Here is a 24,342-nt window from a genome sequence, read left to right on the forward strand (position 1 = left end):
TATGGAGAATTTCCCTCTGTGAGATCTGAGGACCTATGGGCCAACAGAAAAGAACTATGGATGAACTGTTGTAGACCTCTAGAGTTGTGCTTAGGGATGGTATGAAAGCAAACCAATTAAATTAGAAACTATATCAATTCCAAGACACCAAAATGAAGAGCCAAGGTGATATAATACACTATATATTTTAGTACATGTTCATTTTGCTTAAGCTCCCTCTTTTTTTTAATGGTAATTTTTATTTATTTTTTTGTTTTCAACATTTACTTCCACAAGATTTTGAGTTCCAAATTTTCACCCTATCTCGCCCCTCCCCCCACCCCAAGATGGCATGCATTCTGAATACCCCCTTCCCCTAGTCTGCCTTCCCTTCTATCTCTCCCTCCCTTCTTTTATCCCCTTCTCCTTCAATTTTCCTGTAGGGCAGGATGGATTTCTGTACCCCATTTCCTGTATTTCTTATTTCCCAGTTGCATGTGGAAACATTTTTTTAAAACATGTGTTTTTAAAACTTTGGGTTCCAAATTTTCTCCCTTCCTCCCTCCCCACCCACCCTCATTGATAAGACAAGCAACTAAATATAGGTTATATATGTGCAGTTATGCAAAACACTTCCATAGTAGACATGCTGTGAAAAACTAACTCTATTTCTCTTAATCCTATCCCGCCCCCCCATTTATTCTATTCTTTCTTTTGACCCTGTCCCTCCTCAGAAGTATTTGCTTCTGATTACCCCCTTTCCCAATCTGCCCTCCTCTCTATCATCCCCCTATTCTCTTGTCCCCTTCCCTCCCCCTATTTTCCTGTAGGGTAAGACAGATTTCCATAATCAATTGAGTGTGTATGTTATTCCCTCCTTAAGTCAAATCCAATGAGAATAAGATTCACTCATTCCCTCTCACCTTCCCCCATTTCCCCTCCACTGTAAGAGCCTTTTCTTTTCTGTTTTTCTTTTTTTGTGAGATAATTTACCCCATTCTACCTCTCCCTTTCTCCTTCTCCTAGTATAATCCTCTCTCACCCCTTAATTTTATTGTCCAGATATGACCCATTCATTTTTCAACTCACCCTGTGCCCTCTATCTATCTATCTATCTATCTATATCTATATATACGTACATATAATTTTTTTCCATCCAACTACCCTGATACTGACAAAGGTCTCATGAGTTACAAATATCATCTTTCCCTGCAGGAATGTAAACAGTTCAACCTTAATAAGTCCCTTGTGATTTTCTCTTTCCTGTTTACCTCTTCATGTTCCACTTGAGTCTTGTATTTGAAAATAAAATTTTCTATTCAGCTCTGGTCTTTTCATCAAGAATGCTTGAAAGTCCTCTATTTCACTGAATGACCATTTTTTCCCCTGCAGGATTATACTCAGTTTTGCTGGGTAGGTGATTCTTGGTTGTAATCCTATCTCCTTTGCCCTTTGGAATATTATATTCCATGCCCTGTGGTCCCTTAATGTAGAAGCAGCTAAATCTTGTGTTATCCTGATTGTGTTTCCCCAGTACTTGAATTGTTTCTTTCTGGTTGCTTGTAATATTTTCTCCTGACCTGGGAACTTTGAAATTTGGCTACAATATTCCTAGGAGTTTTCTTTTGGGGATCTCTTTCAGGAGGAGATCAGTAGATTCTTTCAATTTCTATTTTGCCCTCTGGTTCTAAAATATCAGGACAGTTTTCCTGGATTATTTCTTGAAAAATGATGTCTAGGCTCTTTTTTTTATCATGGCTTTCAGATAGTCCAATAATTTTTAAATTCTCTCTCTTGGATCTATTTTCCAGGTCAGTTGTTTTTCCAATGAGATATTTCACATTGTTTTCTAGTTTTTCATTCTTTTGGATTTGTTTTATAGTGTCTTGATTTCTTATAAAGTCACTAGCTTCCAATTGCTCTATTCTAATTTTTAAGGAATTATTTTCTTCGGTAATCTTTTGAACTTCCTTTTCCATTTGGCCAATTTTGCTTTTTAGGGCATTCTTCTGCTCACTGGCTTTTTGGACCTCTTTTGCCATTTGGGTTAGGCTATTTTTTAAGGCGTTGTTTTCTTCAGTATTTTTTTGAGTCTCCTTTAGCAAGCTGTTGACTTGTTTTTCATGATTTTCTTGCATCACTCTCAGTTTTTCCTCTACTTCTCTTACTTGCTTCTCAAAATCCTTTTTGAGCTCTTCCAAGGCCTGGGACTGATTCATATTTTTCTTGGAGGCTTTGGATGTAGAAGCTTTGGCTTTGTTGTCTTCTTCTGGTTGTATGTTTTGATCTTCTTTGTCACCTAAGTAAGATAATATAGTCTGACTCTTTTCGCGCTGCTTACTCATGATCCCAGACACTCTTTGTTATGGTAAAAGTCTGCTTCCAATGTGGAGAATGTACTGTCCCAAGCTTCAGGGGTTTGTACAGCTTTTTTCAGAGATACTTCTAGGGATCTCAAAATTTTCAGTTTTTCCAAGGTGCTATGATAAGAGGCAAGGTGTTTTCTCTCCACCACCACAACAAGCTCCACTGCACCAGCATTCCTCCTCGCCCCAGGACCGCCCCTCAGACCTGTGACTCAGATCCAAGCACTGGTAAAGCAAGAGATTCCTGCCTCAGCACTGGCAAAGAGACCCCTGAAATCCCCCTCTGTTCAGCCACTTGATTCTCCCTCAGTCTGTGGGCAGGAAGCTCAGGAGACAGCCACAGCCCCAGGCCACACTCGAGACTTGTGGCTGAGACCTAGCTGCTCTCTCACCGCAGTCACAGACTTTTCCCACTGACCTTCTAAGTTGACTTTGGTGTTCATGGGTTGAGAAGTTGGGAAACTGCCACAGCTGCTTGCGATTCAGTCCTCTGAGGCCTGCTCCAAGGTCGCTGCGGCCTGCTCGCCCAAGCTGAATTGCGCTCCTCTCCCCACCCAGTGCGATATACCTTTCTGATCAACCATCCAGGCTGTCTTTGGCTGGAAATTTGTTTCACTCTGTCTTTTTGTGGGTTCTGCTGCTTTAGAATTTGTTTAGAGCCATTTTTTTATAGGTATTTGGAAGAGTTTGGGGGGAGAGCTCAAGCAAGCCACTGCGTTCCCTCTGCCATCTTGGCTTAAGCTCCTTCTTAAGGAGCCATTGGTGCTAGACCTTCAAAGTAGATACTACAAAATACTGGTGGCAGAAGAACATGGAGGAAACTGTCTTTCCTAGAATTGTGGGATCTCAGAGTTAATCCAGTCTAATCCATACTCGAATAGGAATGACTTCTACAACGTCTCTGACAGAGGACCATTTAGCCTCTGCTTGAAGAAATCCAGTGATGGAGAGCTCACTGCATTAGGAAGCTTTGTTTTGCTTTTAAAATATTGAGTTGATATGGCAACCTTGGGAATCTACATAGAAAGAGGACTTGTTACCTTTTAGAGTTGGTTTTAGTGTCTTAAAATGAATATATGAACCGAATGTGAAATCACCAACCCAGGAAAAGTTTGGCATGACATATTTATAGTGAATCCATATTGATTCTTAGTGATCACCATGCTCTTTTTTAAATGCTCGCAAATCTGCGTTTTTAAAATCAATTCAGTCTTACATTTGAGTTAACATTTCATAGTCAATAGAGTGCTATACGTGGAATCAGGAAGACTTGGGATCAGATCTCATCTCTAATACTTATTAGCTGTGGCCCTGGCAGGACACTTCAATTCAGTGTGTTTTAGACAGCTTTCTAGGACTTACCTACCAAATCATAGATATAATGAAATCTATATCACTGGAGGGAGTTTCCATACTAGAAGTTCCCCCATACTGATGAGATCACAGTTCTATTAAGAATCAGTGTCAGTTTTCCAGTCCATACTCCATGAAATTCTTCCTTTTCCATTTTGAAAATTAGGACAGCATTTGAAGACTAACCTGACTTCCTTCTTCTGAGATAGCTTCTATTCTGTATGGCTTCTCAAAGATGACTGATAGTTACTGTCACAATTATCTTCTATCTTACTCCTAACTATCATTAGGTAAAGACAGGGTCTCAGGCTGCACTGCCTTAGACAGAGTTCTTCAAACCAAGCCTTTTCACAAACTGTTGACTTTCCAGTGATTTTGCCAAGATAATTGAACCCCAGAAGCATTCTTTCCTAGAAGTGGATTGGGTAAATTGGAGCTGATACATTTGATTTTGGTTATATTGTTAAACATAGAAAATAGAGCCAATAGAAAAGAAAGAAATGATCAGCAGGAGCTAACATGGATACACTATGATGAATTAATGGGAAACTAAACTCATTTCTCTTGGTTAAGTTATTAAGCTGGCAGATCAGGATGGTGCTATTAGACATAGTGTATCTTGATTTTATCAAGCCATTAATAAAGTCTCTCATCAAAACATTGAAGATCGATGGGAAATGTGGGCTAGATTATTCTACAGATAGCTAGATTTCCAGGTGGCTTAAAAAACACATATAAAGAGATTATTAATGTTACTCTAAAAGGAGGTCTATTGTGGAGTTCCAGAAGACATTGCCCTTGGCTCTGTCCTGTTCAACAATTTTATCAGTGACTTGTAAAGGTACAAAAGGCATAGTTATCAAACTTGCAGATGGTACAAAGCTGGGAGGGATAATTAATACAAAAGATGAAAGAACCAGGATTAAAAAATGTGTCAGCAGGCTGAAACAAGGGAGATAAAATTTGATGAGTCTAGAAATGTAGGGTCTTACATTGAGCTTTAAAAAAATCAGTGGAACAAGTGCAAAATGTACATACTTTGCTGGTCAGCTGTTCATGAAAAATTTCTGTGCCTTTTAGTTGACCAGTTTAATATAAGCAAGTGGTATGATGTAGTAGCTTAAAAAGGTACTGTAGTATTTGGGCTGAATTGCTGAAATAGATGTCTCACAGGAAGGAGAGTAATAATAATGTCGCAATAATGTCTCCTCCCACCTATCCAGCTACTCCCTCTTAGTCTCCTTTGTTCTGAAGTGTATAGTACAAAGACTATTTATTAGCTTCACTTTACAGATAAGGATACTGAGGCTCTGATGTGGCCATGGTCTACACAGCTGAGACAGTATCAGAGGGAGGATTCCAACCCAAGTCTGTTGTTGCCAAGTGTCTTGTTGCTCTTTTTACTAGGGCTTCTTAAACTTTTTTCCGTTCCTGACCCGGTTTTGCCCGAGAAATTCGTTTAATGATTTTGTGTGTATGGTAAAAACACTGCAGCTCATAAGATACCATAGTCTCAAATCTGAACCAAGGTGTTTCTGGCAGTGTTTTTTGCCACTGCATGGCCTGAGGGCATGCACAGTACAAAGTGCACATGTTGTGTGTTCAGAACCAAGGCAGCCATGAAGTTGTGTGATGCAACATGGGCAAACGCTGCCAGAAACACCTCAGATTCATTACATGGTTGATTTTGAATTAATGTTTGGTCTTAGCCTGTTCAGAAACCTCTTACTGTTGCAAAATTTTTCACAACCCTCACATTCAGTTATGTGGCCCCATATGGGGTTGTGACCCACAGTTTAAGAAGCGCTGTACTAGGTCATGTTGCCTTTCGAAGTACTCTGAACTAATCAGATGATACCTACTGGGTTACTGACGAACTACTGCCGATTGAGGTCTGAGCAAGGCTACCAGAATGGTTAAAAGGTCTAGAAATTGTGTTGTATCTTCATACAGTGGTGGAATGGTAGAAAGAATAAAAAACGTATACCCTACAAAGAGAAGATTTGCAGGGATGGGGAACCTGCAACCTTGAGACCACATATGGCCTTCTAGGTCCTCGGGTGTGGCCTTTTGACTGAGTCCAAGTTTTACAGAACAAATCCTTTTATTAAGGGGATTTGTTCTGTGAAGTTTGGATTCACTCAGTGGGCCACACTTGAGGACCTAGAGGTCCACATGTGGCCTCGAGACCGTAGGTTCCCCACTCCTGAGAGACTTAGGGAGAGACATGTTAACTGTCCTTTAATTTTTAAAGGAAAAAGGGTTAGACTTAATGCTCTGCAGCTCCAGAGGAAAGAACAAGAGCTAGGAGATGGAAGTTACTACTGGGGAAAAGATTTTAGCTCAATATGGGGATTGATAGTGGACCTATTTGGTGTATATACCAGGGTATCAAGATATACAATGGCTAATAGCATTCTCCTGATTTAACAATCTAAAATTTTGACTGGTTTGGGGCACTCATTAATGAGGAAACTCTCTCTATTAATGCAGGCCATCATTCTCACTACAATTTACAGTTTTGGTTTCTAGAGCCCTGAGAGATTGACTTTAGGGTTAGAGGTTGTCTAGGGTCACACCCAACAGTAGGTCTCCAACACAAGCCCAGGTCTTCACCAGGAAGTTTAATCATTGGAAGGGTGTGAACCAAAGGTAGATGACTATTTGTCAGTGATGTGATAGAAAGGGTTGCTGCAGTAGAAGCTCCTGCAGACGATTGGGCCCTAACCCTAAATGCACACTCTAACCCTAACCCAAACTATACTGTACCCTGCTAAATATCTAAATTCTCCACCATCTAAGTTCTATCCTCTATATCTTTGGCTTGGTGGCAATAGGTGGCTCAGGTGATGGGGAATGGGAGCCAGGGAAAAGGGGCAACCAGGAATTGGGAAGAGCAAGACCCAGGGAGGAAGAGGATGAGACATCTTAAGTTTATAGATTATAACAAATAAGGATTTTTGTTAATAAAAAGTTTTGTGGAGTGATTAAAAAGCAATGCTATAGACTCAGGAATAGAAAATGCTACTCTGAGGTTTCCTTCAAGCTTTAAGGTTCTTTGTTATTTAAAAGATCCAAGAAACTTGGAAGCACAGGCTGCAACTGATCTTGTCCCATTAATTCAGCGCCTCTATTCAAAGACTCTCGATAAGTCTCATAAAGTAAATTTGTGTTTGCTTCTCCTCAGAAGATAAAAAGGCCTGGCTTCTCCCCTGAAAAGAATTCCTTCTTGATTATACCCTTGTTGGATTCAAGACAATCAGATGAGTGGAGATGGGGGTGATTAGGGAATTATGGCTAATGATTATTAGATTGGCCTCCAAATCATGTTCATGGTTGTGAGTGCCTCTGTCTTGTGGAAAGAGGCTGTTCTATGTAGGGTTGAAAGTTTATCAGTTGAAGTAATAGAGACTAGGATCGGGACATTAAGTTCTTACTGTAATGTGACAGGCATTGTGCTAAAAGCTGGGGATAAAAATATAAAAACAAAACAATCTTTACTCTCAGAAAGCTTATGTTTTATTGGAGGGAAACAATAGATGCCTAGACAAGTCAGTCAATTTCCTGGTGCCTCAGTTTCCTCACCTGTCAAGTGAGGGTGTTGAACTAAATCTAGGAGAAGTACTTGGACTAGACAGCTTCTGCTGAGATCCCTTTTAGTTCTGAGTCTGTAGTCCTATCGAGGTTTGCCAATTGTTTATAAGTATAATATAATATAAGAGTAAGTATAATGAAAAGAGCCCTGGGTTTGGAATTAGAAAACCTAAAACTGAATACCACTTTCAACATTATGATATTGAACAAGTCACTGAACTTTCAGTCTTACCAGTCATTAAAGCACCTACTATGCGCTAGGCAACGTGAATGCAAATATAAAAAGGAGACAGCCCCTGCCCTCAAGAGGTTTACATTCTACTGTGGGGATGAAACACATTCGCAGAAAAGTAAATGTGGGCTATAGACACAAAATAAATACGGAACGGCTGAGTGGGGTTTACAGAAGGCATTAACAACTGAGGGAATTGGGAAAGGCCCCCTTGGAGAGGTGGGCTTGAACTGAGCTTCAAAGAGCTATAGGAGTTCCCAGAGGTGGAGGTGAGAAGGAAGAGCTTTCTTTTTCTGAGTAATTTTTTGGGGGGCTAGGCAATGGGATTAAGTGACTTGCCCAGGGTCACCCAGCTGGAATAGGCAAGACTCAGCCATGGATTGGGTCCAGGGGGTGAATCAGAGCAAGGAGTCCAGGGTGACATCAAAGTTTTCAACATGGGGAACTGCTGATGGCTGCCACAGAAATAAGGAAGGCAGGAGGGGGGTATAGGCTTAAGTGGGGATGAGAATGAGTTCTGTTTTGGATACGTTATCCCTAGGGACATTTAGGTGGGGATGTCATCTCTAAAATGGGTCCACTACTCTGCCTCACAAGGTTTGATGTGTAAAGAGTTTTGCAAATTACAAAACTCTATAGAGATATCAGTTCTTATGCTATACCTGCCATGCCAACTTAGTTCCAGTTAGCAAGGAAACCTGAGCACCCAGTCTTATTGCTTCTAATCAGAGAGTAAAATCATTCTTCCCCAGCATGGAGCATTGCTCTTCCAAAGAGCAATGAGTCTGCAATCTGGAGAACAACTGTTTAGGAGAGAGAGGGCAGCAGGAGATTGAGCATCATAGCCTGGGATGCTGGTAACTGTCCTGACTTCCTAGAAAGGATGAGTGAGGCGTTCCTGACAGGGTTTAGTAGGCCACAGTTAAGACAATTCACCAATGTCATAGACCAAGGGTGGGGAACCTACAGCGGCAAGCCATATGTGGCCCTCTAGGTCCTCAAGTGCGACCCTTTGACTGAATCCAAACTTCACAGAACAAATGGCCTAGAGACTATTAAAATTATAGATATTCCCAAAGATTTGTTCTGTGAAGTTTGGATTCAGTCAAAGGGCTAGAGTTGAGAACCTAGAGGGCCACATGTGGCCATGAGGCCATAGGGTCCCCACCCCTGTCATAGAAAGATAGGGAAACATATCTTATAACTTTGTTTGCTAAAAAACTCAGGAAAATATCATGAAGTTTTTTTGTTTTTGTTTTTGGGCAATTGGAGTTAGATGACTTGTCCAGAGTCACACAGCTAGTAAGTGTCTAGTGTTTGGTGTGAGGCTGGATTTGAACTCAAGTCCTCCTGACTTCAGGGCCAGTGCTTTATCCACTGTGTCACCTAGCTGCCCCATAAAGTTTAATTCACCTTCTTGTCCATTTACTTTTTTTTAATATGTTCTGTTTATATATCTTTTTTAACTCCAAATTTACCCCTTCCTACTCTCTTAACTATTCCTTGTAACAAGGAATAAAAAAAGAAAGAGAAAAAAAAAAACGACCAGGTCAGCTTTTGATAATTCCATACCCAAAGTGTCCCATCTCTGCAGAGAAGGGAGTAGGGTATGTTTTCTCATCTCTTCCTCAGAGACAAGCTTAATCATCATAATTACACATTGTTCAGTCTTTTCTTCTTCTTCCATTTTCATTGTTGTCATAGTGTATACTGTTTTCAGCCTACTTCACTCTGCATCAGTTCTTATATATCTCGAGTGCTTCTCTGAATTCTTCATAAGCATCATTTCTCCCAGGGCAGTTTCTTTGGTTATTTCCCAATCAACAGGCATTCACTTTGTTTCCAGTTCTTTGCTAAGCACTTCTGTGACTATTTTGGTTGATTCAGGGCCCTTCTTTCAAGAAGACTGGTGACCTTCTTGTTGTGTCTGCCTAGCAGTTGGATCTCTGTGTCAAAGGGATCCGTTTACTTTTATTAGTTATTACGGCTTTGGCCTTCTTGAGGCTTCCTCTCTCTATTTCCCTGAAAGATAAGAAAGTTAGAAATGTACTGTCAGAAGTTATTTTATTCCAGTCTCTGCCTCTGAACTTTTTTCCAAGCCCATATCTATTTTTTTTTTTTGGGTGAGGCAATTGGGGTTAACTGACTTGCCCAGGGTCACACCCCTAGTGAGTGTTATGTGTCTGAGACCGGATTTGAACTCAGGTCCTCCTGACTCCAGGGCCAGTGCTCTATCCACTGTGCCACCTAGCTGCCCCTAAGCCCATATCTTTTTGAGAAAGTTCTAAGGTGAAGGGGAAATATATGGAGGGTCTTCTCCTAAAGACCCAAAGAGAAAGGAAAATTCCCAACTTCTTTTATCTCTACTGTCTCATATCCCTCACTATCTACTCCTATTTGATGAGTGACTGTATGTGTATGTATGTGGGGGATTGTTGTTTTTGGTTTTGGGCTGCCATGTCATTGTTATCTCTTTAAACTTGCAGACCATTGAAACTTCTGGACTGTTAGCCACATGAAAAAATCCAGCCAAGCCTCCCTGACCCTGGGCTCAGACCTTTGATCTTTTTTTGAACTTGCATAAAACGTTATACTTATCCCTTCCTCCCCCTTAAATTCAACCCATTTTTCTAGCCTTTTAAGATCTTGTATCCTGAATGATATTTATCATATTAGCAAAGTTTTACCAGTTTGGTGACATTGACACATTAATAATGACTCTAGTCTGATCGTTCACCAAGTTTTGTGGGCATCCATTTAACTACTGTCTCCTAGCCGATAACTATCTTGTCTTCAAGAATATTTAATAGAGATAAAGGATGAAGCCCTCTTGCTTTCAACCATTTCAAGTACCTCCCTACCTCACAACCATAGCTCACCTGTGTCTCTCTATTTTCTTCAGAACATAAAGACAAACAAATATTCTTATAGCAACTTCAGAAAGAAGCTATTCAAACTTACTTAGCATTCTTGAATGTAATCTCCTTTAAAATGGATAAAGCTAAATTGCACAAGTCAAGAAAAGAGCCCTTTTCCCAGACAAACTTGATGAAATTTTGCTTCAAGGGACCTTAGAAAAACATTGAGTCTTTTTAAAAAAAAAAATCTATTTAAATTCATGCAAATATTGAAGGTGATAAAAGATATGCACAATTCAATGACCCTTGGTAGTAAAAATTTATCCTCTAAGATTTTTAGGGCTAAAAGGCTAAGATCTAGCTCATTTACTAATGGGGGCAGGAAAGTGAGGGCATGAAAGAGTAAGTGAAGTCTCTAGATTTTTTAAAAATAAGGATTAGTCATGAGGGCATACAAAGAACGAAGGTGCCAAATTCATTCGTGATCTGGATTTTTTACTTCATTTAATTCTTCTGTGCCAGTTTTCAGACTCTGAAGGTTTACTAAAAGGCTCATCTTTAACTCAGGGCTTTGTTGTTCAGTACTTCACGTATTTGGAGAAGGGAATGGTAAACCACTCCAGTATCTTTGCCAAGAAAACCCCAAATGGGGTCACGAAAAGCCTGACATGACTGAAATGTCTAAATAACAACAACAACAACTTCATATATTGGATCGTCTTAAATGTAAGATGGGTTCATTGATAATTACTGGAGAGCTAGAATAGACCCAAACACAAACTACCAGATTAATTTCCTAAATCACAGGTATTATCTTGTCATTCTCCTATTAAAAAAATCTTTAGTGGCTCTCTATTCTCTGTTGGATAAAATATAAACTCCTCACTCTGACATCTAAGGCCCTCTACGATTTAATTCTCATTTACTTTTCTATCTTTTGCTTCATGTAGTATAGCACTTTTTCCTAATTTCATATAGTGTTCCATAAGACCATAGATTGGAATCTAGAAGGGACCTTAGAGGTCATTGAGTCCAGCCCTTCATTTTACAAATGAAAAAACTGAGGTTCAGAATGGTTCTTCATTTGCCCAAGGTCACTAGGTAGAGAGATAGACTGATGGTCAAGTCTGGAATATATTTACTCCTCATCTCTGTTTCTTAGGATACTGAGCTTCTTTCCCAGCTCTTCCTTCTCTTGCATCAAAGAAATTACTTTGTTTATACTTCTCTTTGTCTGTGTATTACCCTTAGAAGAATATAAGCTCCTTGGGGGCAGGATTTTGTCATTGAATCCCTAGTGCCTGGCAGGGTACCTTACACCAAGGATTCTTAACTTTTTTGTATTTCATGAACCCATTTGACGGTCTGATGAAGCTTATGGACTCCTATTTGGATAATATTTTAAATGTATAAAAAAATATAGGATTAAAAGGAAACCAATTATATTAAAATAAAGATGTAACTTTTTCCTCATTCAACTACATGGGCTCAATAAAATCTATCCTTGGAGAGGTCTGGAGAACTCAAATTAAAGTCCCTGACTTAAACATATTAGATGCTTAATTAACATTTGTTTAATTGAATTGAATTGACTTGCAGATAAGATAAAACCACTTGGTTAAGGATTGATGCTCTTTTCTCTCCATTAGCCAGTTCACAATGAGAAATAACTGTAGATGGCCTTCTTTTTTCATCAGGTGTTGGACTGGATCGAAAACCACGGTGAGGCCTTTCTCAGCAAACATACAGGTGTTGGGAAGTCCCTGCATCGAGCCCGGGCCCTGCAGAAGAGACATGATGACTTTGAAGAAGTTGCTCAGGTGAGGAGTGACATGGGGTAAGGGGAGACATAGCCAACATTTGGGTTTTCACATCCCTCTCTCCTCTTTTCTTCCTCTTTCAATCTCTCCCACTGTAAGCCTTTGACTTTGGGGAATGGTGGGATGTCTTTTGGTTGATAACCCATAGTCTCTGAGAGAATCTTGGCATCTTGGACTCTCTGCCTAACTGTATGAGTGAAGGAGGCTTACCTCTACTCTTGCATCACTAGGAAATTGTCTTTAAAGGGGATGCTGGCAAGATGGAGCGAAAATATAGGCAGTAGCCCTCTGCACTAGAGGATGTTGATGCCTGGCTATGAGCACCTGGGTCATCTGTGGGTGACTGATTTCCTCTTTCTCCTCTCTTCCCCTCTTCCTCCTCCTCCTTCTCCTCACCAGCATCATGATCATCATCCCCATCATCACCGTCACCATCATCACCATCCTTTAATCATCAGGACGGGTCTCATATATAGAGTCCTCCAGAAGGATTCCCAAACAGCCAACATTACCTGCCAATCATTCTGCCATTGGAAATTCATTCTTGTACCTCAAAAACCTTTCATCTTTTCTATGAAATACTTTTGAAAAGGATTACACCTTCATTCATTACCAAGTGATACCTTAAAATTAATAACAAGACTTAAGTACCTGTAAAGGAAATCTGCTAGGGATATATCTGACAGCACCATCCTGTTTAAATTTAACGTTAGGATGAAATGAGGCACTTGAAATACATTGAATAGTTTTAATAGGTTCATTTAGTCCTAACGTAGGAAGTATATTCAACAAGAATAAAGTAGCACTTAGTGTGGGTAGTCAGGCCCCTTTGTCTCTTTATGGAAATACATCTGGTCAACAGAGAAGAGTACGGTGACTCAAGTGGTCTCAAGTCATTCACCAGGTCTGAAGGGCCCCTGTTCCATGTAGTCTTTTTATGACATACCTTGAGTGACTAGGAAGCTTTGTCTAGGGAGATTAAGCTTGAACCTTGCCCCACCCCTGTGCTAATCAAGTCCCAGCTTTGGTGTCCTTAAGGGAAAAAACTAGTCTAACCCATGTTGGGTGGAGGGGGAGACCTTGGTAGGTATTGATCTCATCTTGGGATCATGGGATCGTTGGTTCATAGGTCGAGGACTGGAAGGTACTTCAAGGATCATCTAGTACCCCCTAATTTTACTGATGAGGAAACTGAACCCTAGAAAGATGAACTGCCCAATTACCTGAGGTCATACAGGTAGTAAGTAACAGAGTTGAGATTGAACTCAGATTCTCAGACTCAAATCCAATGTTCTTTCCCTTTTGCCAAATGAAAGACCGTTGACAAAGGAGGAAAGCAAAGGCAAGCTTTACTTACATCACAGTTTTGTCTAAGGTCCAGGTCCCACGTGTGGGGCTAACTCAGGTGTTGTGTGGCTCGTCGGTTCTGCTTGTCTGGCCTGGATAGAGGGCTCCCAGACTGAGACAGATTGAAAAATTGTTATGATATTTTATGTAGAGATGAGAGGGAAAGGATTTGGATTCACGATTTTATTGTTATGGGCAACTCTAACTGGGGCTACCAGCTGAGGCCCAGGGAGATGGAATGACTTGCCCATTGTCATACACTTCCAGGGGGGAAGAGCCACAGTGCCTCAGAGCGTTATCTACCTCTAGAAATGACCTGTTTTACAGATGAGAAAACTGAGACCCATAGGAAAGAAAATGACTTTCTTAGGGTCATGTGGCTCATGTGTGGTAGAACCAAGATCTGAGCCCAAGTCTATGGATTCCAAATCCAGTGTTCTTCCATGCTTCTTTCCTGACGGTTTTCTTTTAAGGCAGGTGGAGGGGACTAAGAATATAAGCAGGGGTTGACATTTTCTTTGACAATGGAATGGGAAGAGACTCCCTCTACCAATACAGCTTGGCACATTTTCTGCAACTTACAGTCATGGTGTGATGGAGGACTGAGAAATTAGGTCAGTTACCTAGGATCACATAGCCAGTGTGCATTAGAGGTGGGGCTCTGAACCTAGGTCTTCCTGGCTTTGAGGCTGACTCTCTATCCACTATTCGATACTGCCTCTCAATTCTTTATGCATTGAGATTAATTAAATTATAAATCATTACTCAGTAAATTGGTTACTTACTACCTGTGTGAACTGTGGGTAAATCACTTAACCTTGTTTGCCTCAGTTTCCTCTTCTGTAATGGGAAGGGGACAGCGAATCACTCAATATCTTTGTCAAGAAAACCCCAAATGGGGTTACAAAGAGTCAGACGTAACTAAACAGCAACAACAAAAAGTTGGTTAATTGTATTGATGTTCAGTAGATAACAAACTGAAAGTGTTGTGTGACTGTGAATCTTGGAATATTGTGGCTCCTGAGGAGTTAAAAATTAGTTGCACCAGGGGTTATTGGAAAGGCACATGCTGTGTGTAAGCTGCAACAGATAACCATAAGGAACTTTGGAGAGTTATAATAAAATATGTCTTTGTTGGAATGCATGAGCCAAAACAGAAAGTGGTCTGGCCATGGGACAAGAGTAAGGGATAACAGATGGACAGCCCAAGTGTTCCAATGGTATCATTGCAATATCAGGGGAAAGGAGGCAAAGCCCCCAGCACCTTAGATGAACAAACTCATAGAAGGGCATGAACAAGACATACTCAAGATGGACAGGAATGAATGATTCATGATATGCATAACTGGAGATAACTTTCAAATCAGTGAGAGAATAGATCCATTTGAGTAAGTAGTTGAGATTGCTATCCAATGTTAAATTCTTAATGAGACATGTATTAATAATAATAATGACAACAGTAATAATTCAGATAATCCCTCTCCCACCTGCTCCCTGGGACTGCAATTCCTTTAACCAGCAAAGTTTCTCATCCTACAATTAGAGATAAAAGGCTAAAAATATAAAAAATAACCTCTAACAGAAGCAGCATGGTTGATCTCAGATCCTTCCCTGAGACCAGGCTTTGATAAAGGGAGGGCAGACTAAGGGGGAAAAAAGGAAGATGTCTGAATCTGGGAGGGAAGAGTAATCAAAGGAGGGGGAAATGGCTACACAAAGGAGGGGTTTCCTTTTCTTTACTATTTTGCTCAGCCTCAGACCCACCTGCAAATGAGACCATGACTAGTGCTGATGGAGGCACCCTCCCTTCTGCTTGTGCTGCCTGGTTTGGCTCAGAGCTGGAATATATCTTTTTGAAGGATTGAGGGCTCTCTGGGACTTTCTCTGAGGTCAGTAGTTTGAGCAGAGATTTCTCTTCTGAAAAGGAGGATGGCAGATGTGGGCAGCAGAAAATGGAGTCAGCGAAAGACCAGAAATACATCACCTCTCAAGGCCTTCTTATAAATATGCCTCCTGAGTAGATAGATCTTGCAGACTGGAAATAAATCCCCCATTTTTACCTCATTGTAGAAAATTGCTTTCTGTTGTCTCCCTTCACTTTGGGGGACTCTGAAGGCAGTTAGTGAATGTATAGCAGGGTGGTTCAGCTGAATGGATTTCTTAGGTGGCATCAAGGGACTGTCCTTGAGTTGAGTAAAAGGGAGACAGGCTGGGAATATCAATCTGTCATAGGCATTCTTTGGTGTGTTTAACATAATCATCATCCCCAGACAGAGACAAATGGGAGACATCCAGATGGAGAATGAAGTTGTTGTTTTTTGGGCTTTTTTTGGTTTGTTTGCAGAATAACCAGAATGTTTGTTAGAACTGGAAGGGACCTCAGAGAGCATTTACTTCGGCTCCCTCATTTTACGGAGAAGGGAACTGAGGCTTAGGGAGATGAAGAGACTTGCTCATTGTCACACATTTTCAGAGGAAAAATATCATGCCTCAGAGCATATTATCTAATATGGAAAGGACCTGTTCTCTCATTTTACAAATGAGGAAACTGAGACCCATAGAGAAGAAATTACTTTCTCAGAGACATATGGCTAGTATGTGGCAAAGCCAAGACTTGTGCCCAATTCTTTGGACTTCAAGTCCAGTGTTCTTCCATGCTTTTTTCTGGACTCTTTCCTTTTAAGGCAGATGGAAGGGACTAGGAATATAAGCAGAGATTTACAATTTTTTTCTTAATTTTAATTTAATTTTTATTTACAGTTCCGCATTCTCTCCCTTCCTCTCCCACCACTGAGAAAGCAAGAAATACAATACCCATTATACATATACAATCATGTGAAACATATTTCTGCTTTAGCCATATTAGGGGTGGGGGGAGGAAAGGCAAGAAAAATAAAGAAGGGGAAAATATACCTCAGTCTGTACTGTGAGTCTGTCAGTTCTCTATCTGGGATTGGATAGCATTTTATGTCTGAGTCCTTTGGAGTTGGGGTGGATTATTGGATTGATCAGAGTTGCTAGTCTTCCACAGTTGATTTTCTTTACACTATAGTTTGTTATTGTATAGATTATTCTGATTTTGCTCACTTTACATTGTATCAGTTAATAAAAATCTTCCAAAGATTTTCTGAAGCCATCCTCTTCATCATTTCTTACAACACAATAGCGCCCCTTCACATTCATATACTTTTTCCAACTATTCTTTTTTTTTTTTTTTTTGAGACTGGGTGTCCCTCTCTTGCCCAGGCTAAAAGTGCAGTGATCATTTATAGGCTCAGTCCCAATACTGATTATCACAGATGCTTTGACCAGCTCCATTTTTCCACTCTGGGCCATGTTGCTTCTCAGTAGGCAAACTGGTGGCCTCACACTCCCCGGGGCTTGCCGTATTGGTGCCAAACTTACTGTGGGCACCAGATTGGCTTTAACTGTCCTGAAGCTCACGGCTCCCAACTCAAGCATTCTACCGACCTCCGCCTCCCCAGAAGCAAGGACTACAAGTGTGCACCACCATGCCTGGAAATTCTTGGATGGGAGTCTGAGCACTGAGATGAAAAAAGAGCTTTGAATTTGTCATCTAACCTCTCTTCTCTGTGGTTCTTGTGAGGTTTTCCCTCAGAAAGCCATTTGGGTATTGCTCTTGTGTAGGTATAACATAGATGGCAATAGGATGTGTTCTCTGGACCCTAGAAGGGTATTCTGAATTCTTGGTTTCCTTATTCAGTTTTTGTCTCCCAAGCGGTCAGAGCACAAAGAGAAATCCTTGCATTAAAATCGGTAGAGTCATTACAATCCCTGGTGGACTTCTTATGTGAAATCTTGGGTTGTAAGGACTTTGTCTAAAAGAGGGAATCATGGGCGACTTTTTGAGTTGTAAACATACTAGTAGGTTCTATCCAGGATGGAGAGGATTTTTCACTGAAGTTACTTTTGATTTCAGAAGGGCTCAGTTGTTATTACTCTATGTTTTCATTGGTTCATGATGAGAATTGTTCATATTTTTAGCCTTGTGAGGGGAAGGGGGAGTAGATTAGTGTTTTTAACCTTGTGGGAAGGAGGGGGAGTCGATTAGTGCTTTCCCGTGCCAATAGGAGCCCTTTGTCTCCTGTCCATATTTCTCTACTATTTAGCACCAAACTCTCCTCTAAATGTATGAGTTGAGGAAGCAGGGAAAGAGGAAGAGAGGAAGATGGCAGGTGGCTAAATCACAGTAGGAAGACACACTAGGAAAAGAAACAACTCAGGGACAAAGCTTTTGTATCCTAATGTGATTTATTGAAGGACACTCTTTATAGCCAACCAAGTCCTCAGGAAGTCTGGAGATAGGAGATGCTATGCAAGTGTTCAAGTTGGTTTCTTGGAATGGGCTTCTGCTGATGGAATGGTCAACCACCTGCGTTGTCAGACCATCTCTTGGGGGTGCACTGACAAAGATGGTTCCCTAGTCTTCCTTTTATTTTTTATAATTAAAGTTCCCTTCTAGAGGTATATGGGATGTTCAAGGAGAACTAGAACCTCCGGTGTGAGAGCTTGCTGAGCCCTTTTCAGGGCTGTTCATCCACTTTTGGTGTCTACCTTCACCCAACTCTCACCTGTGGCTCCAAAAAGCTGTAGCATGCACAGTGCTCACACCTCAGTAAATCATCTCGGTAAACAAGCTAAACCAGGTTGTGGGTAACTGATAGGCCTCAAACCTGTCAGTGAGTTAGGGGTTGTCTACCCCAAACATGTGAAGATTTCCATAAGCAGTATGGGCAGATGGGAACAATTAAGGCTGCTGAAGCAGGCACTGTGCATCACTTAGAGCTTGGTGGGACACTGAAGACAGCACGGTTACCCATTGCATCCTGGACCATCACCAGTCATATTGACTTTTGTCTTGCCACTGGACTTCAATGACTCTGGAGGAGAGAGTGAGACTGATGATGCTGTCCAATTCTGCCTCACTTAAATTCAATTCACAAGCAAGTCAAGACATCACCCATGTTGTCATTGGTCCTCTTCAAGAATGAAGGATAAACAGCAACAATAACAACAACAGTTCCCTTCTGGGATGTGTGTTAATGATGTTTCCAGTTTTCTTCCTTTCCTTTCCTCCCTGGAGCTCTAGGGCAGTAATTGGTATGGAAAGCAAGGTTCTACCTCTTCTCTCTCCTTTCAGATTGGGGATTTGTTATCTCTGCTCCTGCTTCTACCTTTTGGGATCTCCAAACATGGAATCTGTTTGAAGAGATGAAGGAAGGAGTAAAAGCTAGGGGGAGAGTCTCTGATTCACTCCATGACTGATTTTACAAAGTTCTCATAGAGATAGGAGCCCACTTTCATTCTCTCAACTGAATTCTAAAAAAGCTTAGCAGAGGGGAAGCTAGGTAGCACAGTGGATAGAGCACCGGCCCTGAAGTCAGGAGGACATGAGTTCAAATCCAGCCTCAGACCAAACACTTAACACTTACTAGCTGTGTGACCCTGGGCAAGTCACTTAACCCCAACTGCCTAAGCAAAAAAAAAAAAAAAAAAAGCTTAGCAGAGCCCATGAACTCATCCCTCTCCAGAAAGCTATGGCTGTACAGATAAAGGACTTCATTGCATAACAAACAAGTGTGTCATTAAGTTTGTTCACAAATGGACTTAACTCTTAATTCTCCTGAGCCAGTCTCCAGATTCTAGAAAGCATGTATGGAAAGAAGGTTATGATTAATAGGCCAACATTCACGTTAGGCTTTGAGTCAGCCCTTGTCTTTTGGAATAGCTAACATCTATGAGATAGATCAACAGGTTATTACCCAGAGGGGTTAGAGGCATCAGGTACTGAAGTCCCTAGTTCTCTTGGGTTGGGGCAAGGAGTCAGAGAAGTGAGAAGTTCCCCAAAGTGTATTTGGGCCCTTTATCTAAGGTGAGAGATTCTGACCCAAGGTTTACATGCTGGTGCTTAGGGGTACAAACTATATGCAGTTGAGATAAATGTTAGATATTATTTCATCTTTGGTAACTCTGCATGGGTTCAAAGTACTAAAGAATACTTTCAAATACTCAGTATTTTGTTTGAAGCAAGGGAGAATTTGATGAGATAGAGAGGATCAAAAAGGACTGTCACTATCAAATAGAAAAGAGTCGTAATATAAACCTTCATCATACTTAGAAGTATTTTGTCCTTATTTTTTTCCTTTTACTCAATTTGCTAGTACTTGCCTATTTTGTTATTATTTAAATATTGCTTATTTGTAAAGTGAATTAATGTATACTCTTATTTGTTATAAATTAGCATTTCAATAATAATTCAATCAAAAAAAAATTTTAAGTGCCAGGCACTTTGCCTGGTGCTAAGGAAATACAAAGATAAAAATGAAATAGGTCCTGGCCTCAAGAAGCTTATATTTTGCTGGATAGAGCCAACCTTTATGCAAGGAATTAAATGTGAGATAATTTAAGGAGGAAAGAATCCCAGCAACTTGAAGGCCTTTCAATAGAAAATGGCACCAGAGTCAGACCTTACAGGGAGCCAGGATTCAAAAAGATGGAAAGACAGAGGTGAGGGGGGAGTGCACTCCCTATAACAGGGACAGACTTTTCCAAAGCACATAGCATATTGGAGATGGCAGATGGCATATTGAATTCAGAGACTAGTAGACTACATTGGCTAAAAGATAGAATGGGTGAAAGGCAGGAATATTAAATGTATAGAGTCATATTGTATAATGGCATATCATGTACCATATTATATCAGTCAATAAACACTTTTTAAGCCCTGCTATATGCCAGGCACTGTACTAAGCACTAGAAATAAAAATTTGTTGTCATTCGATTGTTTCAGTTGTGCCCAACTCTTTGTGACCCCATTTGGAGCTTTCTTGTCAAAGATACTGGAGTGGTTTGCCATTTCCTTCTCCAACTCATTTTACTGATGAGCAAACTGAAGCGAACGGGGTTAAATGACTTGTCCAGGGTCACACAGATGGTAAATGTCTAAGGCCAGATTTGAACTCAAATCTTCTGGACTTCAGACCCAGCACTGTATCCACTGTTCCATTTAGCTGCCCCAGAAATACAAATACAATAAATGAAATAATCTCTGTATGCAAGGAGTTTACATTCTAACAGAGCAGACACTGGATTCTAGTATCTCAATAAAAGGATTTATTCTGTGAAGTTTGGATTCAGTCAAAGGGCCATACTTGAGGACCTAGAGGGCTACATGTGGCCTTGAGATTGCAAGTTCCCCGCCCCTGCATTAAAATATATCTCAATATATCCTCAATAAATATGGAGAGAATAAATACAAAGGTGTTAAATTCTAGGTAGTTAAGGAGGAGAGGACACTAGCAGTTTGGGCATTAGGAAAAGTTTCATGTACAAGATGATGCTTGTTCTGTGTCTTGAAGGAAGAAAGTGATTCCATGAGTCCCTCTAAGAGGGACTGCACTCTAGGCCCAGGAGACAGCCAGTGATAAATGATATGATGTCATATCCTAGTCCCAGTCTCTCTTTAGGATTCCAGTCCCATATCAGTTACCCATTGGACATTCTGAACTTACTGTCCTACAGGCATCTCAAAATCAGTTGATCCAAAACAAAACACATTATCTTCTTCCCTACTCCCACCCCACCCCATTCTACTTCCAGTCACCCAGGTTCATAATCACACACACACACACACACACACACACACACACACACACACACACACACACACATTCTCTCCCTCTCTCCCCCTCCCTCTCCCTCTCCCCCCTCCCTGTCTCTCCCTCTCCCCCCACCCACGCCCCCCCCCTCCCCCTTCCCCCCCTCCCCCTCTCTCCCTCTCCCTCTACCCCTCCCTCTCCCTCTCTCTCGTTCAGGCCTTCCATCGCTTCTCACCTGGACCACTTCATTCGTATCCTAATTAGTTTCTTTGTCTCAGCTGTCTTCCCTGCTCTAATCCATCTTGCACAGAGCTGCTAAAATGGTTTTCCTAAGGCAGAGTGACCATGTCTCTCCCCTATTTAATGTACTTCGGTGTTTCCCTACTACTTTTAGGATCAAATATAAAATCTTCTGTTTGACATTTAAAGTACTTTACAACCTGACCCCACACTACCTTTCTAACCTTATTACACATCACTCTTTTATGAACTCTTCCATCTACCTAAACTCACCATCTTACTGTTCCTCATGAATGACACTCCATCTTTCATCTCCCTGTCATTGCTGTGCCTGATGTCTATGCTTTTCCTCTACCTCTTAGAATCCCTATTTTCCTCCAAAACACAGATCAAGAAACATCCCCCAAATGAAGTCTTTCCTGATCTCCTCAACTACTCATGACCCACTCTCCAACATTACCTTATTTTTATGTATTTTCTGTGTTTGTGTATACTACTCATGACCCACCCTACAATATTACCTTGTATTTATTTTTACATATTTTGTGTGTTTATGTATATAAATATGTATTACATGTACATATGTACATGTGCATATATATTGTATATAGCATAATATATGATATACATTTTATTATATATATATATGCATTTTGTTGTTGTTGAGTTGTTTCAGTCATGTCTGACTCTTCATGACTACATTTTGGAGTTCTCTTGGTAAAGATATAGAGTGCTTTGCCATTTCCTTCTCTAGCTCATTTTACAGATGAGAAACTAAGACAAATAGCATTAAGTGACTTGCCAAAGGTCACATAGCTAATAAGCATCCGAGGCCAGATTTGAACTCACAAAGAGGAGTCTTGCTGATTCCAAGCCCATTACTCTATCCACTGTGCCACCTAACTGCCAATATATGTATTATGCACATATATATCTTATGTTTATATATAGTTTATATATGTATATATACATATATTTATGTTTATATGTTTGTATATAGTTATATATCCTATATGTTCATATATGTATAATACACAGGCATACACACACACACACATATGTGTGTGTGTGTGTGTATCATCTATCTATCTATCTATATGCTGTCTCCTTTAATAGAATGTAATTTCCTTGAAGGTAGGGATGGTTTCCCTCTGGCTTGTATCCCCAGCACCTAGCTCAGTTCCTGGTACATAATAAGGCTTAAAAAATGCTTTTTGACTGGTTGATTTCAGGGCTTAAAGTGCAAGGCTAAGGAATTTGCCTTTTATCTAAGAGATGATAGGGAGTCATTAAAGATTTTTTAACAAAGTCAAAAGTCTTTGATATACATGAGCAAACCTTTGCCTGAGGAATATTAACTTGTCTGAAATGTACAGAGTGGACTAGAAAGGGATTATACTGGAAGTAGCAAGACCAATCAGAGGCTTTTGCAGTAGTCCACCGAACTAGGGTGGTGGCCCTATGAGAGGAGAGAAGGCAATAGATGTGAGGATGCTGAGGAGGTAGAGTCAACAATTGTTTGGATTTAGAGGTTAAAGTAATGTAAAAAGTCAAGGACAACTCTGAGGTTTCCAACCTGAATGATAGGAATGATGGTGGTGCTCTCAACAGAAATGAGAAAGTTTGGAGGGAAGAGGCAGAAGAAAATAAGTTCCATTTGGGGCATGTTGAGTTTAAGATACCTGTGGTATACTGGAGGGCCACTAGGTGGAGCCATAGTGCACAGAGTGCTAGGCCTGGAATCAGGAAGACTTATCTTCATGAGTTCAAATCTGGCCTTGGACACTTACTAGTCATGTGACCCTGGGCAAGTCACTTAACCTTGTGAGCCTCAGTTTCCTCATCTGTAAAATGAGCTGGAGAAGGAAATGGCAAACTACTCCAATATCTTTGCCAAGAAAACCCCAAATGGGGTCACAAAGAATCAGATACAATGGAAAACAACTAAATAATAACAAATGGCATATGTTTATTTTATATATACATATATATGCATATTATACACACAACTACATGTACAAACACACTTAGACTGATACTTTGATGAATTCATGTTCTCATTGTTGTGAGTCTTCTTTTCACTGTTATATGCTACAATTCATCCATGCCTTTTTATCCAAAGCAATTCTTTTCTAGGACCTTCCAGAGGTGCTCCAAAGACTATCTAATGCATTGAAGACATTCCTCTGGGTCTTTTAATGTATTATAGATACCACTTCAATACATGAATGGTTGTCTTTTATTTGATTCTACATTTCCTTTGGGTCCTTAGTTTTAATTCTAGAACTATTAGACTATTAGAGCTAAAGGAACCTCAGAGATCATCAGTAGTGATAAACCCAGTTTAAGAAGTGCTGAAGAGGTTGCAAGTGGAAAAAGTTTAAGAAATCCTGGATAAGGGAAAGAATGCTAAATATAGAGTCAGGGACCTGGGTTCAAATATAGGCTCTGCCTCATACTATCTATGTAACAAGTCATTTTGTCTCTGTAGGCCTCAGTTTCCTCATCTGCAAAATCAGGATCTTTGGACTAAATCAGTGGTGTCCAACTTAAATAAAAACAAATCTCTGTGGGCTGCATGTTGACCTAGAAAACCACAAATTAGCAGTATCTATATTGTATTATGTTTTTATTTATTCTGTTCAACATTTCCCAATTACATTTTAATCTGGTTCAGACTGTACTTTGCAGTTATGCTCTGTCACCTCTGAGCTAAATGACCTTTCAGGTCACTTCTAGCTCTAAATCTGTAGTGCAGATTTTACAGTTGAGGAACCCCCATAAAATGCCTGATTTTACAGCTGAGGAAATTAAAGTTTATAATGCCCCAATCCCTCTTCTGCCTGTAGATGAATGAATGAAAATCATTTATTAAGTGCTTACTATGTTCCAAGAATTGTGTTAGGAGCTAATAATGTACTTCTTACCTAGCAG

General features: G+C 40.4%; 1 protein-coding gene across 1 annotated transcript in view; it reads left to right on the forward strand.

Annotated features, from left to right (window-relative positions):
* Positions 1–24,342, forward strand: part of KALRN (kalirin RhoGEF kinase) — a 966,578-nt gene that overhangs the window by 459,117 nt on the left and 483,119 nt on the right. Inside the window, exon 10 of the mRNA XM_027845153.1 lies at positions 12,080–12,202. Coding sequence (XP_027700954.1) covers positions 12,080–12,202 — 123 coding nt within the window. The remainder of the gene's footprint in view (positions 1–12,079; positions 12,203–24,342) is intronic.

The sequence above is a fragment of the Vombatus ursinus genome, unplaced genomic scaffold (assembly GCF_900497805.2).
Source record: "Vombatus ursinus unplaced genomic scaffold, bare-nosed wombat genome assembly UNPS02014959.1, whole genome shotgun sequence".
NCBI classification, from domain to species: Eukaryota; Metazoa; Chordata; class Mammalia; order Diprotodontia; family Vombatidae; genus Vombatus; species Vombatus ursinus.